This window comes from Myotis brandtii, unplaced genomic scaffold, assembly GCF_000412655.1.
Source record: "Myotis brandtii unplaced genomic scaffold, ASM41265v1 scaffold246, whole genome shotgun sequence".
Taxonomy (NCBI): domain Eukaryota; kingdom Metazoa; phylum Chordata; class Mammalia; order Chiroptera; family Vespertilionidae; genus Myotis; species Myotis brandtii.
In genome coordinates, this window is record NW_005359310.1 from 641559 (window position 1) to 658324 (window position 16766).

At 46.7% G+C, this 16766-nt stretch overlaps 1 protein-coding gene across 1 annotated transcript in view; it reads right to left on the reverse strand.

Moving 5' to 3' along the window:
- Nucleotides 1–16766, reverse strand: part of SMARCC1 (SWI/SNF related, matrix associated, actin dependent regulator of chromatin, subfamily c, member 1) — an 89461-nt gene that overhangs the window by 42910 nt on the left and 29785 nt on the right. The window contains 8 exon segments of the mRNA XM_005867205.2: nt 1537–1608; nt 2488–2609; nt 3513–3550; nt 4430–4489; nt 6280–6404; nt 8336–8457; nt 10555–10680; nt 13895–13970. Coding sequence (XP_005867267.1) covers nt 1537–1608; nt 2488–2609; nt 3513–3550; nt 4430–4489; nt 6280–6404; nt 8336–8457; nt 10555–10680; nt 13895–13970 — 741 coding nt within the window.

A 16766-nucleotide genomic window follows, 5' to 3' on the forward strand; every position in this document is an offset into this window, starting at 1 on the left:
CCATCCTCCCCCTAACAACCCCCGGCACATGTGCATGATCCCATCCTCCTTCCCTAACAATTTAAACAAGAGACATCTATTTTGCAGTCACATGTATGTAACAGACAAGATTAACACTATCCTATCTAATAAAGAGGGGATATGCTAATTGACCCTCACACCGTCACAAAGATGGCGGCACCCACAGCCAATATGTAGGGATAGGCTAATTGACTGTCACACCCTCAAATATGGCGGCGCCCACAGCCACAAGATGGCAGTGCCCAGTCCCCTCAGCGCCCCCAGCTGCCCAGGGCCGCCCGAGGCTCAGGTAACCAGGGCCGGCTGAGGCTTGTGCTGCCGGCAGTGGCAGCAGCAGAGGTGTGATGGGGGCGTCACCTTCCCCTGATCTGAGGGCTCCCGGACTGTGAGAGGGGGCAGGCCGGGCTGAGGGACCCCCCTCCAGTGTGTGAATTTTCATGCACCGGGCCTCTAATGAAGATAATAAATGGAAAGATATTGATAGTATGATTGGTGCTGACTTATTTAGGGGTGAGGGTTTCTAGAAGTGTGTATTTAACGATCCCCAGGCAAAGGCAAAATATATGTCCTGACAAACGTCTTCCTCCCAGCAAGTCTTACTATTTCCAAGGCAAAAGCACAACCATACGTCACGCAGCGAAGAGCGATTCCTGTGCAGCTGTATCATCCTCTCTGGCATCCTTTTAAGGACCAGTCATTCATCAGAAAAATAAGGTGAAAATTCCATTTTCTCCTCAATTATCCTATATAATAAAAGCCTCGTATGCTAAGTGTCCAGTCGTCCGGCTGGCAGTTCAACCAATCAAAGCACAATATGCTAATGATATGCTAAGGCTGCTCCACCGCTCGCTATGACGTGCACTGATCACCAGGAGGGAGATGCTCCGACTGGTAGGTGAGCTTGCTGCTGGGGTCCTGCTGATCAGGACTGAGCCAGATGGGCCGGACACGCCCTGGAGCCCTCCTGCGATCCCTCCCCGGCTGGCCAACCTCCTACGTCCCTCCCTGGCCCCGATCGTGCATCGGTAGGGTCCCTGGGCCGGGCCTGCGCCCTCTCACAATCCAGGACCCCTCGGGGGATGTCAGAGAGCTGGTTTCAGCCCCATCCCGCAGGCCAGGCCGAGGGACCCCACTGGTGCACGAATTCGTGCACCGGGCCTCTAGTTACATTTAAGTATCTATAGCTCATAACACATATGTACATACACGGTGGGAATTGTTAGAAAGTACCCTGAACAGTTTTAGTGAAAAACCATTACTGAACTCAAACTTTAGCTGCAAGAGCTGACATGTATGTAGTTCCAGGTTGAGAAAGAAAAAAATCGGAAGCAATTTCCTTGAGGTAAGGAATTCTGTGCAGCAGAGATATGAACACTGCTCTGAACGGAATAAAATATTTGCAAACATTAACTCAGAAGTATGCGTTAGGAACCCCGCCAAACACACAATTTCTCTGAAGACCAGCCCCACTAAGTATGTGGCGGTATCAGCATCCCATCAGCACATGTCACTCACATCTCTGGAGTCTTGGATTTGTTTTTTCCATTGAAAAACTCAGGAAGAGCACGCCGTTCAATCACGTGAATACTGGACAGAAAAGGAAAGAAGAGGACCGGGAGTAAGTACTCTCTGGAAAATAAAAATCTCAAAATGTGAGCTAAGCTTAAATTTCAAAGCAAAACTGTAAGTCTAAAAGGTGAGCACTCCTCGCAAAAGCGAACTGGCTCTGCACATCTCCTGCGCATTCAGTGTGTCACAGAGTTAAGGAAAGCGCTCCCTTCCTCACCCCAGTACTTTCTGTAGTTTTTCCACTCCTATAACCAAACTCAAAAAAGTGCTGTCAACACACTGAAAGCCACAGACTTTACTCAGCTGTTGTCATATACATAATCACTAGATGAGCTACAAGACGGAAAGAGCTCTTTGGAAATTGGGTGACAAAAATCACAGTAGTTGGCATGGCAACAAACTGGTAAAATGAAGGACAAGCCAGAAGACAATGGACTTCGCAATAATCAGGTTCTCAGGCTCTTCACACCCCTGCACCGTCCTGTCCAGCCCTCAGAAACTTTGTGGTGAATTGAATTTTAAAAATTATTTAGGCGTTTACTGCTTTTAGAAAGATCATACAACCTTCATCTTTTTTCTTATTTACTTATTTTATTGATCTATTGGGCTGACACTGGTTAACAAGATTAGTTTTCAGGGGTGCAGTTCTCTACCTGTACACTGTACTGTGTGTTCACCACCCCAAGTCACGTCTCTTTTCATCACCATTTACCACCTCTGAACGGTCTCCTATCTCCTCCCACCACCCTCTGGAAGTCACCATATTGCTGTCGTCTACGAGATGTGTATTTTGCTTAATCCCTGCCCCTTTTTCACCCCCGAGTATATTTCCCCCTTAGACTTCAAGGAACGTTTCCCACTCCCAGTCCCACGTTCACAGAGGTAGGGCCTCCTCACCAGTTATAGTCAAACCAGGACGCGTAGCTGGGAATGATGATGTGATTGGTCTGCTCTGTCACATTATCTTCACCAGGGTCCACTGACCGACTCTGATCCCCTTTGCTGGGGTCGTCATCTTCCTGCAGGAAAGAAGCCGAAGTGAAGAGAAAGGGAGAACTACAGACATGTAACAGCTTTCAAACCTCTGATATCACGTCCCAGAAAATGAAGCTATTGGTTCCAATTTCAAGGACTGGGAAAATAAATTTCAAGTGAAAACAGTCGTTCACAATCTCTAAGGCACCTTCACGAGCTGTCCAGGCGAGACAGCAGGTTTTACTCCTGCCTTTTACACGTGAGGGGATCAACACACACAAGGTAAGTGCCCCACAGCAAGGTTAGATCTCACGCTGATTAAAGAACGGCTGTTTCTACAGTGAGGCAGGCAGCTCACTGCCCACGCCTCTCACATGGCATGTTCCTTACTTGTCCAAATTACGCTTTACCTGGATTGGATCCCAAACCTGTTATTAGTTCTCAAGTTATTGTAAGGAGCTGACTCCAGGACATGAGCAAGGCATAATGACAGGGCCTCCCATCCCAAAGACTGAGCACCGAGCACCTGCTAACAACTCTGTGTGCACCATCTCACTGACGCCCGACAAGAGCAGCAGGTGCTACTCATCACCTGCTTTGTGGCGAGACAATGATACAGAGCTAACAAACGGTCATCAAGATATAACTACAGGGGGCCCAGCGAGAGGCCTACACTCTCAATCACTCCCGCTACTAAAAACTACCTGATTTATATCAGAATATAAATTATGGAGGCTTTGCAAGTGATTCCACCTAAAAACCTGGTTTTCTAACAGTAATTTCAAAATCACTGCTTCCCCAGGGCACTGCTGGGAAGATGGAAATTTCCTTTTGATAAAACTTTGGGGTCAAGAAGCACAAATTCTTTGGGGGTATGTTAAAAAAGATATTTAAAATCACAAGGGCCTCAAAACAGAGTACTTCTAAGGACCTAACTGAATCGTTACCTTTCCTCCTGTTGTGACCGTCTCTTCATCCTGCTCGTCTGTAAAACCAAAACACATCCTTTATTTAAAAAGCAGGGAAAGCTGTTTGGACTTCTTAGAAAGTGAAGGTTTCAGTAACTGACACTGGACAAAAAAAGAGAATGGAGAACTAAAGCAAACCCGCCTCAAATCATTCACAGAGGTGAGGAGAGATTCAAAGCATAAATAATTTAAAATTTCCAACACGAGGGAATTTATAATTAATTACTGCTGGTCATGATCTTACCTACTAGGATAGGGGCTTCACTAGGCTCTTGCCTCCTGAGGCTGTGAAGCAAGGAATGGCATTTCGGATCCCAGAGGAAGTGTGTAAGGAATGAGGAGTGCAGAAAGCAGTTACGCTCCCTCCCCACAGACCACGTCCTGTAAGAGGGCTGGTACCTTGAGGCGAGGGGATGCAGGCCCTCAGTGTGGCCTCACAGAGGACAGGAGCAAACCCACGAGCAATTAAACCAGGCGGCTGACTTCCCGGGAAGGGAAAGGGCCAGTGTGATAAAGGTGAGAGATTCTGTCACAAATGATCACATTAAGTTTCGGTGACATTTTGTTTTCTTTTTAATTACTATGATCGTTAGCAGTGACTAAGGCACTGCGAGTAACTGAACTACCAACAGTTTCTTTAAAACTCAGAAATTCTGATTCATGTATAATATCAGAACATAGTATCATGATTAAAGACGGAAAAGAACGGATCACAGAAAATCAACGTTCCTAGTATGGTAGCAAACCAAACCACAATGCTGCTGAAGGGAACTGCAACCGAGATCTGTCGGGAAGTACAGCAACTGAGAGCAACATTTCTCAATAAAGACAAACATCAGAGGAGCTGCTATCAGACAGGACACAACACAGACATGGGTAGGTGTTTTTGATTTTACCTAGATCAGCTACAGTTCCTCCTTTCACAGGTGTATTCTCACTATCTTTCTTTGGATTTACTAGAAGAAAAAAAAGCAGTTTCAGGGGGAAAGTTCTACTTGTTTTTAGGAGAAAAACAGAATAGACTAGATTTAAAAACACGCAAACCTCACTGCGAGTGCCCCGTCCCTCAGTCCTCACCATCAAACCCCAACTCGAGAAGCAGCCCATGCGATGTGACCCTACATCTGTAACTGATTACAAAGCACCCAAACGTGCTCATCATAAAAGTAGACACAGAGAGCAAAACAGAAAAAGCAGCTTTCAATCCCTTTCCTAAAAAAAGCATGTTATTAGTTTCTTGTGTATGTGTTGATTCACATTTTTGTGCCATTTGTTTAGATAAACTGAGGGAGAAATGATACCTTTTACACACCTATGTGACTTTGAAACCTATTCTGAGGATGTAAATTCTTACATGAACGTTATTCCTACTGTCCTTCGCGCTCCACTTCCCTCATGTGCCTGTGTGCCTGTGTGATACTTCCATGTAATTCCTAGTTACAGTACGTCCCTTTCATTTTCAACAGATCCCGTGTGTCCGTGTATAGATTACAAAGTAACCAGCCCTATATTTTTTTATTGAAACCAGATCTTAACTTTTCCACTATCCTATAATCAACATTCCTTTCTCCTTATCATCATGCATGTATAATGAGCACATATACATGGGTCTACATTTGAGCTGGCCATTCTATTCCACTGATGCATCCAGCCATTGCTCTGTCCCACCACCCCACACTGATCATGGTAGCTTTACTGGAGGCTCGGTGCATGGAATGCGTGCAAGGGCTCGGCCCTTGCAGCCCCGGCTTCGTCCGGAAGGACATCTGGAAGGTCATTCAGCTGTCCAGTCTAATTAGCATATTACGCTTTTATTATTATAAAAGATAGTTTAGGGATCTGTAAGGACTACCAGCACCTTCACAGCACTTTTATCTCAACTAAATCTGTTGATTACTTTTATAAGCATTACCTTCCACATGACCTGTAAAGTACCTTTGTGTGGTTTGCAGTGCCCCATTCGACACAATGCAAGGATTTCAGAAATGCATGTGACATGTTATAGGTGATTGCATGTTCCGTTACAAAAGACAGGAAAGGGCATACCTTACATTATGGTAAATTTCACACCTTCTTCTCAACTAGACAATAGTGATTCTAAATTTAGTTGATAAATTAAGGATACATTTAATACTTACAACTACAAAAAATTTAGATAAAAAGCAAATAGAGCATAGAAAATCTGGAGACAAAGTATAGCAGTGGTTGCAGGGTGGGGGAGGGGTAATTTGGACCCGAGTAGGTACCAGGGTTCTTTTCAGGGGAACGTAAAGTGCTGGAATGAAGAGCCAAGCCACCGAGAGGACATGGCAACCCTAAACGCATATGCCCTGAATAGCAGAGCTTCAAAGCCACGAAAACAACTGCCCAGGAGTGAAGGACAATTTACAGGCCCACAGGCACAGTTAGGGCACATCCTCTTCCCAGGGACTGAGCTGAAAGCCTAACTGGCACATAGAAAAGCACCCGCCTTTCCTCATCTATATAGATTCTGTTGGGATTTTTAAAACATGAATTTTAAGATATTACTAAATACAGACATTTTGGTCACAGTGTATCTTCCCAATAAACAAAAAGTACCAAAAGGTGGGGAAAGAGGAACTGCATAAACGCTAACATTAAAAGGGGGAATCTATTTGCACTTGAACGCTGAGAGGCGGGCACAGAGCGGGAAGTCAGCCCCCAGGGCATTGCTGAGATGCCTCAAGCTTGCTGAACACCCCAGACCAGACAGGAGAGCACAAACCGTTTTTGGGGAGCACCACTTCCTCGATGTTGGGCACAGGTGTGGGGTCCTCCATGTCCTTGGTGAGGTCTTCTTGTTCCTCTTCCTCTTTCTGACTCCTGCGCTTCCCATAGAGACTAGCTTGGCTGAAACAGCAAGAGCACGTGAAAGATAAACAGGACGATGATAGTGATTCACAGCAAGCAGTTTCAGAGGCTCCCCCTTCATTGTGGTCAGAATCTATGCCCAGAATCACGTTAAAAGACAAGTGAAATCAAATTAGACACATCCCCCGAAGTACAGCCAGAAGGAAAATAAAGTTACGAGGCACAGAAACAGACACAAAATCCTACCACACAAATTGCAAACCGTATCCTAGAAGAGGCTGACGTTGGTGTAAGGAAGAACATCTGCTATGGAAATGCGGGACGTATTTGCTCAGGTCATAAACCATCACTTACGTAAGATATTTTGTCAGAGATATAAAACACTGTATTTTCTTGGCTGTTTATATCATTCAAATACCAGGAAGTACAAAGCAGAATCAGTTAGGATGATACTAACCTGGTACTAATGCTTTTTGTAAAAACTGCCATTGCTCTTTCACCAATTCAATCACATCAATATTTATTGTCAAAACGAATACATGCCAGAATGCCCGTTAAACTTCAAACAAGAATGGAATGGTTCCTTACCTTGAGGAATCATTACCTAACTCATACATCGGGACTTCTGACTGGCTGGAAGAGGTAAATGGTGCATGCCAATGCAGAGGAAGGAATAAAGGCACCAAGAAAATAAAGCTCAGAAAAACAGCCCAGACTGCAGGCGACAGCCAAGCCGAACCTTGGGAACAGTGACAATTCACTGAGAAGCAGGCAATGTTTCAGAATGATGAGTAAAGGCGTAAAGATGTAAGAAAAAAATAACTTGTACAGGAGGGACTGACCAGGGGTGTGGGGATGGAGACACAGGATGGACCAGCCCGAGGCCTCCACTCCGAGAGAACACTCACCCTTCCCTTCTAAGAGGGGCAGCATGTCGGTACTGGTTAGGCCAGCGATCGCCAACCTTCGGACCTCACGGACCACCAGAGATCCGCAGACCACTGGCTGGCGACCGCTGGGTTAGACAGGGATACAGGTTGAAATTTTCAAACAAAAATGACATGACAATTTTTAAAAGGCCTATGAACCTAAAGGTGGTGGGCAGATAAAAAATGTAAAAAGGGAAGAAAAGATGCAGGGAAGATGAATAAAACAAACATTCAGAAAACAGATTTTGGTTAATATAGGACCCTAAGGGGAAACTTCAGTGAGCAAAGGCCCGCTCATTAGAAAACAGATACAGGCAACTGAAGGACACACAGCATTCATTGTAGGAAACTCAGAGGAGAGTCCGAATGCCACCACCGTGAGCCCGGGAGGTGGCATTTCAGCCCAATGCCCACGAGCGCCCTGGGCCCCTGCTGGCCCCAACGGGAAGAGGAGCACATGGATTTCCAGCTTCTTCGCAGGATCGCAGGTGGGTCCGAAATATCTGAACATCAAGATTCAGCTTCGATATTTAAGAAATAAGGTTGCCCTCAATAATCCCTGAAGAGAAATCTACTTTTACGGTATTAACTTGGGTCTATATTGGGTCTTCCATGTCCTTGGTAAGGTCTTCACAATATACACATACATGCAGCTTGAGAAAATAGTAAAATCATTTTTATGACTGTGGCTGGTTCATGAGTGTTATTTATAAATGTTATTAAAATATTTTGAGCTAACTATGAAAATTATTAAGTATTCTCTACCATTTATTAGGTGGATCTACTTCAGGCCATGCACTATACAGGGCCTTAAGCCATACGTTCATGTCCTGTATGAATTATTTTGATCACAAATGGGACAGGTAACAAAATCAGAGACACGGACAGACATTAACGAGGATGAATGTAATGTCCTAAACCCTTTAGCAACCATCCTCAATACAGACTTAGACGCAGAAGAAAGACTGTATTCAGGGACTGAGCTCCCGCTGTGCAGGGCGCCCCGAGGACGCCCCTGGGGTCTGCCCGGCTGGCGCTTACCCTTTCTTCCCACTCTTCTTCCGTGACTCTGTGGGCGTGGGGGGTGGCGGGGAGGGCGAGTGCTTCCTCTTCCGAGCACTCGCTGACGCCTTCCTATCTCTTCTCTCGGGACTTCTCACTGGCTGGAAGAGGTAAATGGAAATGAGCAGCAGCCGGCTCTGCCGACGCCTCAGTTTCTACGAGCCCTTGCCCCAAAGTGCATTTTCACAAAGACAGTAACAAACACACGAGCTCAGAGCAAAGGCAGGGCACATCACCAGCATCCTGGCCACCCGCAGCCAAGAGACTTCCCGCCTTCAGGTGCCGCGTCACCAACGGAACCGCCAGCACTAGCCCCAGGCCTCCACTTCCCTACAGAACAGACCCGCCCGAGCCCACCTCGAAAACGACCCTGCTCACAACCGGGGCTTCCAGGAGGGAAAAACATGTCCAGCAATTAGTAGAAAAATATAAAACTTGTTATTAAATTAATAAAATACAAAGACAGGCTGAATAAGCTTGGGAAAATGTTCCAGAAACTACTACTACTTCGTCAGTAAAATAAAGATAAAAGATAACTTTGATACAAAAGATGTGAAATAAGATTGCAAAGTCAACCTATAGGACTATCCCGACTTGCAGGTGGCATTAACCCTCAGAAATCCACAGAACAACTACCCCAGCTACAGGTGAGTTCATCAGTGCAGGGTACAGATCAATATACAGAAGTCAACCTGTAGAAGCCAACTGCCAATCTACACAACAGACACAATAAAGAAAACCCCCAAATGATCCAAAGAATGGAATCTGAGGTGTCCCTCGCTCCCAAATATCAGAGCTGAAGTATCAATTAAACTTCCATCTTTTCGGGCCAGTCAGAGGGGACCTGAGCATCGTGAGAGCCAGGAAGAGAAGTTTGGAAGAAAACCTAAACTACACACACCTTGGATGAGTATGTAAATCTGAAGTTAAATTTTTTAAAGGCATATTAGATCAATTTTATATAATCCCCCCTAAAGATAAGTGAATAAACAACCCATCTAAATTTATAAGGGGTGGACAGGAACAGGCCAGTTCAATAATGTGATATGGAAATTAGAATATTCCTGATGACACAAAGATTTGGTTTGAAATGCATTAAGGGAAAACAAATATGTAAACATATTAGAGAAAGAGGCCAAAATAAAAAAATTTAAAGTGATATTCCAAAGCAAATAGGAACAAACTAAAAAATGAAAAAAAAACTAGTTTAAAAATAGTCTTAAAAATAAAGAGCACACAGTGTGACAGAGAAGAAACACACGGGGCTGAACACGGCATGAGAGACTCGCACTTTCTAAGTGAAAGGTTAAAGGTGTATTTGTCTCAAAGATTTAATAAAAACTAAAATAAAAAACAAAACCCCCAGATTTGACCGTCCCCATTGAAAAGGACTCTAGAATCGCAGGTCTCTACCCGAGGCCACCACAAACCCAACCCAGACACGCGGACGCTGCCTTCTCGGCCTCCGGGCTTTCAGTGACACGCCCACCCCACCAGCTGTGACCTACAAGGAACCACAGGCAAGTGTTTAGTGGGTGGGCTTCTTAAATGAGTAGAGCATTAAAGAGCACGTCTTCCCACCTCAAAAACGGACTCAACTGTCACTGAGACCGTAGAGGCCACCACAAACCCAACCCAGACACGCGGACGCTGCCTTCTCGGCCTCCGGGCTTTCAGTGACACGCCCACCCCACCAGCTGTGACCTACAAGGAACCACAGGCAAGTGTTTAGTGGGTGGGCTTCTTAAATGAGTAGAGCATTAAAGAGCACGTCTTCCCACCTCAAAAACGGACTCAACTGTCACTGAGACCTTTGAGGCCTATGCTTTGTACTGACCACTGCATGTGAGTAACAAAGCCATTCAAAATATTAAAACTAAATGAGTCTTCCCTTGGGAAACCAACAACTCAGTTAAATTACCCTGTGATGTATTTGGAAATCAAATTAAAACTCAGCTCTCGAGGCCATAACCAGCTGGACCACGGTCATGCCGCACGGCCACTTCTAATCTTAGTGACCCTGACTTGCCCGGCCCCTTCATGGAGGTGCCAGCTCCTGAGACGGTGCCACTTTCACATGCACTCGAGGGCGGATGCACCTGGGTGTGTATGTGACCGTTTATCAATGAACATTTGAGAACATTCAGGCCAAAAAAGAAGGAACACCTAGTAGAGAAAAATGGTGCCGAACCAAATACCTCTTCATTCTTTGTTGAAATTCGCTGTCGAAAACTCACGGGCTTCCTGTTCTCATCCACCTCATAGTCCTCCTCATTCATCCATTCATTGAACACATCAGTGTCCAAAATCCATTTTGCATGAACCTAAAACCACATTAAAGCAGGAATACCTACATAAATAATAAAATCACTTGCATCTAAGAGTATTAAAAAGAGGCTATAAAAGTACTTAACAGAAAAGAAGCTGATTTATTATTCTAAAATCCTGAACTGCGTATTACAAGCTTAAAACATAAGACAATGACAGCCTGGCCGGTGTGGCTCAGTGGTTGAACATGGATCTATGAACCAGGAGATCCTGTTTGATTCCTGGTCAGGGTACATGCCCGGGTTGCAGGCTCAATCCTCAGTCGGGGGCGTGTAGGAGGCAGCCAATCAATGATTCTCTTCATCTCTCTCTCTCTCCCTCTCTGAAATCAATAAAAATATTTTTTATAAAAGATGAACAATTACATGTGAATGGCCACTTAACCATTTTATTCCATGTCTTTTCCCAAATAAACAAGAGTAAGAAAGCACCGCTGGCTTTGCGTACACTGAGGTTTTGATAACTAAGAGCTAATCATGTCATCTTTTTAAAAAATACAAACGAGGGAAAGGAAGGACGCTGAAGCCGCCGGCAAGTGGAGAGGGCGGGCTGGGGTGGGAGAGCATTGCTGTGCCATCGTCAGAGATGGGTCAGCAGGAGCCGAGTGGATGCTAATGGGCGGCTGAGGGCTTTCCGTGAGGAGCAGGGTGTCTGCCTGGTCTAAAGCACCTCACGACTGCGTCCAGGCTGCACGTGGGGGATAAGCCGGCAGTGGGAGCCATCGGACAACGCCCCGACTGGGTGACGCCACCACAGGAGGAGCGGACGGCACACGATGCCGAGGACACGACCTCACCCCGCAGCTCTGTCTGGGGCATAAGCTGAATTAGCCAGGAGAAAAGAGCAGAAACTCCCATGAGAAATACTCCTTTGGAATGAGAACACATCACAAAGGCTGTGGTGCTTCGCGGGCAGCAGGCCCGTCTCCAGCAGGAAGGTGCTGTGCTGCGGGGAAAGCACTGCCTGCAGGACTGACAAGGCCTCAGCGGCCTCTGGCCCCGCGTCCCGTCCGAGGCTTCGCTTGCTGGAGCCATCTCTGTGCCCTGGGGCCGGCAGCGTCCTGGCAGCGGGGTGTGGGGACCCACCAAGAAGGCACGTGCAGCCGAAACCGGTTTGGCTCAGTGGCTAGAGCGTCGGCCTGCGGACTGAAAGGTCCCAGGTTCGATTCCGGTCAAGGGCATGTACCTGGGTTGCGGGCACATCCCCAGTGGGAGATGTGCAGGAGGCAGCTGATCGATGTTTCTCTCTCGTCGATGTTTCTAACTCTCTATCTCTCTCCCTTCCTCTCTGTAAAAAATCAATAAAATATATTAAAAAAAAAAAAAGAAGGCACGTGCAGATTCCCACAGAAGTTATAACCCCATGAAGGACTCTGCGTAGATGAGGAAGGCTGGGGTCAGAGTGCAAAGTGCTCTTGGAACGCAAATAATTTCTCTGGGCTGAATTCCACGGAACTTGGTCACTGACCTGAGTTCCTGAACTATGAAACATGAATACTTGGGCTAAGGAATAGTTTCTCTTGATAAATAAACAATAAAGAAATACTGTGAACAGTAAAAAAATAAAATAAAAATGTTTAAAAAGTTAAAGAAAATTAAAGACATGGCATATGAATCCAATACCTGATATCAGACAGGATTCTGTATTAAAGAGAAAAAACTGCTATAAAAACATTGAGTCAAATGGCAAAATTGGAATGTAGATAGTAGCTTAAAGCATGTGTTAATGTTAATAAAGTTAAATGTACTAAAAACCTGTACTACGCTTCTGTATAAGAATTCCTTATTCTTAGGAAACACACACTTATATTTTGGAGTAAAAGTCCATGACGTACGCATTTTTATCTTAAACAGTTCAAAGAAAAAAACACACAGAGATTATACATTCAAAAAGGGAATAAAATGTTAACTGTAGGCAAATCTGGATAAAGGTATGCCATGTACTATTCTTATTCTTGCAACTTTTCTGTGTGACATTATTCCAAACAAACACTTCTTAAAAAGCAGACTAATTTTTGTCAATCCCATTTTCCTATGAAATCTGAAGCTCAAAGGCTAGGTCTTTCTGAAAATCACACCATTAAAATTGGTTGAACCAGACCTATTATCAAATATTTTGATTCAGTTTAGGTGCTCCTTGTCTGTAATACTAAAAGCATAATATGCCAATCGACTGAATGGCTGAACAGTGGAACGACAGTCCAGACGACCTTCAGGACGAAGCCGGGGCTGTGAGGGCAGCGCCCCTCGCACGAATCTGTGCACAGGCCTCTAGTGCTCTATTAAAGGGTCAATAAAACCATGGCTCCCTGCCACTGCTCCTGGGAGGGGCCAGAGCTCTCTGCTGAAATGCTGGCTCCAGGGCTAGGACATAAAAGTGACCAAGCGCGTGGGGAACATCTTTCTGTCCCAGAAGGTAGGGAGCTTGCAAGCACACATCAAATCATGCCCAAAGGCCACACGAGGCAGCGTAGACGTTCCCATCGGCCAAGGTTCAGACAATTTATCAGAGGGATGCACGGCCGGACGGCCAGCGCTCCACACGCGCACAGTGACACTGCGCACACACGGGGGAGGAAGAGGGATGCCGACTCCAAGCGCAGAATGGGCAGCGGGAGAGGCACCCGTCAGAACTGACTGAGTGAGGCAGGACCTGCGAACGGACCAGGGAAAACTCAGCATAAACTTCCTCTATCACTGGGGCAATTGGTGGAAATGGAAAATGGGCCCGGTATAAGGTAATAATACTGTTTTAAGAATTTCCTGAAATAATTAACAACAGGGAAATCTGGAAGAAAACTATAAAGTAATGCCTTTTTATTACTCATACAACTTTCCAAATTCTTTCCACATTGAAAGCTGAAAAATACACGAGTTGATGCAGGGACCCTGCCACCGCAGCAGAAATGAGCAGAAACAGGTCTACTGCAATAGAGCCGCGTGGGCACTGCTCCCGGCGTCCTAAGCCGTGCCGCTCAGCCACGCCCCACACTCCCCTCGGCTCCTCAAACCCTGGGCGCTGGGTCTCCTCACACATCACTGCAGACGCTGCACCTGAGACCTAGAGAGTAAGGCCTTCGTGCCATGGACGGCTCTTAATGAGTAAGAAAGGAAGACCACCATTCCGTGTCTCCTTAAAAACCTTGGGGAGAATAGCTGAAAAGAGCTACGAGGTCACATAAGAATAATTTTTTTAAAAAGAAGCTTTCACCTTCCACGGCTTTTCTGGAATTGGTGGATCTTCAATTTCCGCATCAACATCGTTACTATGGACCCAAGTATCATAGCTATAAAGGAAATGAGAAAAGGAAACATCAATTAGATCCCAAACTCATTCACTAAACAGACTTCGATGAAAATGTAAAAATGTATTTTAGAGAGACTATTAGGATCTAGTAACAGGAATTTATCATACACTTTTTAAAAATATATGTATTTCTATTATTGATTTCAGAGAAGGGAGAGAGATAGAAACATCAATGATGAGAGAGACATCGATCGGCTGCCCCCTGCACACCCCTCACTGGGGATCGAGCCCACAACCCAGGCATGTGCCCTTGGCCGGAATCAAACAGTGACCTCCTGGTTCACGGTTGACGCTCAACCTCTGAGCTGACCGTCTGGGCTGTCATACACTTTTGCCTCCACCGCTCTGACAGGAAAACTCTGTGTAGGGTCTACAGTCGTCTTCACGTTGCTCAACCTCAAGTTCAAGCCTCGTCCACGGAATTTCAACAAGCTGTTCACGCTCCTCAAAGCGTTTCCCTGGCTTGGCCTCCACGGCAGCGCTACCGACCGGCGTTCCTCCGGCACCACCTCTCCTCAGTCTCTCCTGCGTTTCTCCTCTTCTCCCAAACTCATCAATACTGGGAGCCCCCACCCCCCGTTTTAGTTTTTGAACAACCATCCTCTTCTCTCCTTCACTTGGTCTCCCGCAGCCCACGGCTTCAGACAGACACGACCCCTTAAACCAGTGGTTCTCAACCTTCTGGCCCTTTAAATACAGTTCCTCATGTTGTGGTGACCCCCAACCATAAAATTATTTTTGTTTGTTGCTACTGTTATGAATCGTCATGTAAATATCTGATATGCAGGATGGTCTCAGGCGACCCCTGTGAAAGGGTCGTTCGACCGCCAAAGGGGTTGCGACCCACAGGTTGAGAACCGCTGCCTTAAACCCTTTCCATCGGCCCTCTCCTCTGAGTTCTGGACTCATGAATCCCACGGTCCACTCACATCTCCTCCTACAGGCCTAGCAAGGCTTTCAAACCTCACACACTCCAAACACAATGTAATGCTTCCTGACCCCAACGATGAGCTCAGCGACGCTGGCTGACATCCTGCCTCCACTCCCTCCTGTCCCATAGCAGCCGTCAGAACGCCCGCCAGCTCCAGCTGCAAAGCAGGTCCAGAACCCAGCGCTTCTTGCCCTTCCTGCTGCCCAAAGCCCGGGAGTCCACTTCTCACACAGCAAACAGTGGTTCTTCTGAAAACTCAGCCAGTCCACAGCGCTCTGTCTCCAGCGCTCTCTGCTCCCTCGATGCATCTGAGCCGCTTCCTGGGGTTTCAGGGCCCCTCTGCACATGCCAGGCCCTCCCACAGGCGCCTCACCACCCGGTTATGCCTCGGCTCACTTCCCTTATCTTCACACCGCTGAGCTCAATAGCTCAAAGCCTCACCAGTGAGGTCCAATTCACGGATGAGTCATTCATTCCCCCTGTGCCTCCACCACTTTGAAAAAAGCAAAACAGAACCTTCCAGATTAAAGCGCTGTCAGTGCTGCCACCCTGGCCAACAGTAGTTTCTAAAGGGAACCCAAGTACGGTCACAAGCGCTGCTTCCTGCAGCCGCTGCTGGAAGTCAGTCCCAAAGCTTCTGGAACGAGCAGGCGCGGCACCCGTTCACAGCACCGAGCGCCTAGGACATTCCACACCAGGCGAGGGAAGCAGCTCCTCGCGAGTGAATAAACCGCACCAGCTACAGGCGGCACCGGGAGGAGATCCTGGTGAGCCATATCCCAGCGGCTGAATGAGGACTTGAGGTGGATGAGAACAGGAAGTCCCGGGGAGAAGATGTTCCACAGGCAGCAGCGAGGGCACAAGCTCTAGCCAGGAAGCGAACTAACAGGCCCCTGGAAAGACAAGGCTCGAGCAGCCAGGACAGCTTCTCTGACACGTAGAAAATGCCGGCAAAGAGCGACCGTGTCCCATGTGACATCTGAACACGGACTCCAGCCCTTGCTCCCAATGCCTGTCGCAGACCTGAGTTTCCATCGAAGTGTTTTAAAGGACAGGCTGCTTTCCCACCACAGTCCCTGCAAAGCTGAAGGCGCTCACAGTGCCAAGGGCCACTCGAGGCTCAAGGCCACAATGCTGCATAGGAAGTATTATTTCTGCCGAAACCGGTTTGGCTCAGTGGATAGAGCGTCGGCCTGCGGACTGAAAGGTCCCAGGTTCGATTCCCGTCAAGGGCATGTACCTGGGTTGCGGGCACATCCCCAGTAGGAGATGTGCAGGAGGCAGCTGATTGATGTTTCTCTCATCAATGTTTCTAACTCTCTATCTCTCTCCCTTCCTCTCTGTAAAAAATCAATAAAATATATTTTAAAAAAAAGAAAGTATTATTTCTAAAGAACCTGCTCATTTAAAGTAGTCAATTGTGGTTCAAAAGAGGTTGGTTAGCAAGCTTACTGGATTTGGTTCTAATTAACCCAAACGTATAAAGACTGTGCACATACTGTTAAAATTTCGAACGTAAGTGAAGGTATATTTCCTTCTCTAAGAAATGTATCTGCATGTGAAAGAAAGTCACTCGGACAGGTCACCCTAACAGTCCTAAACCCCAGGAAGGACACCTGAGCCGGCCTCTCCCAGCAGACGGAGGCGCTCTCTGGCAAGCGCAGCGAACACGTCAGCTTGTTAAGAAAAGTGAAGCCATGTGGCTCCACGCACTCCACAAGGTCAGTGAGGAAACGGCCAATAAGACTGAAGAGTGAGATCAGCGACCAAAACTAAGCCAACGAGTGGCCACTGTCATGAAGGGAAGCGGAGTGACGGGCTCGCGGACCGACCTCCGCCCGGCCC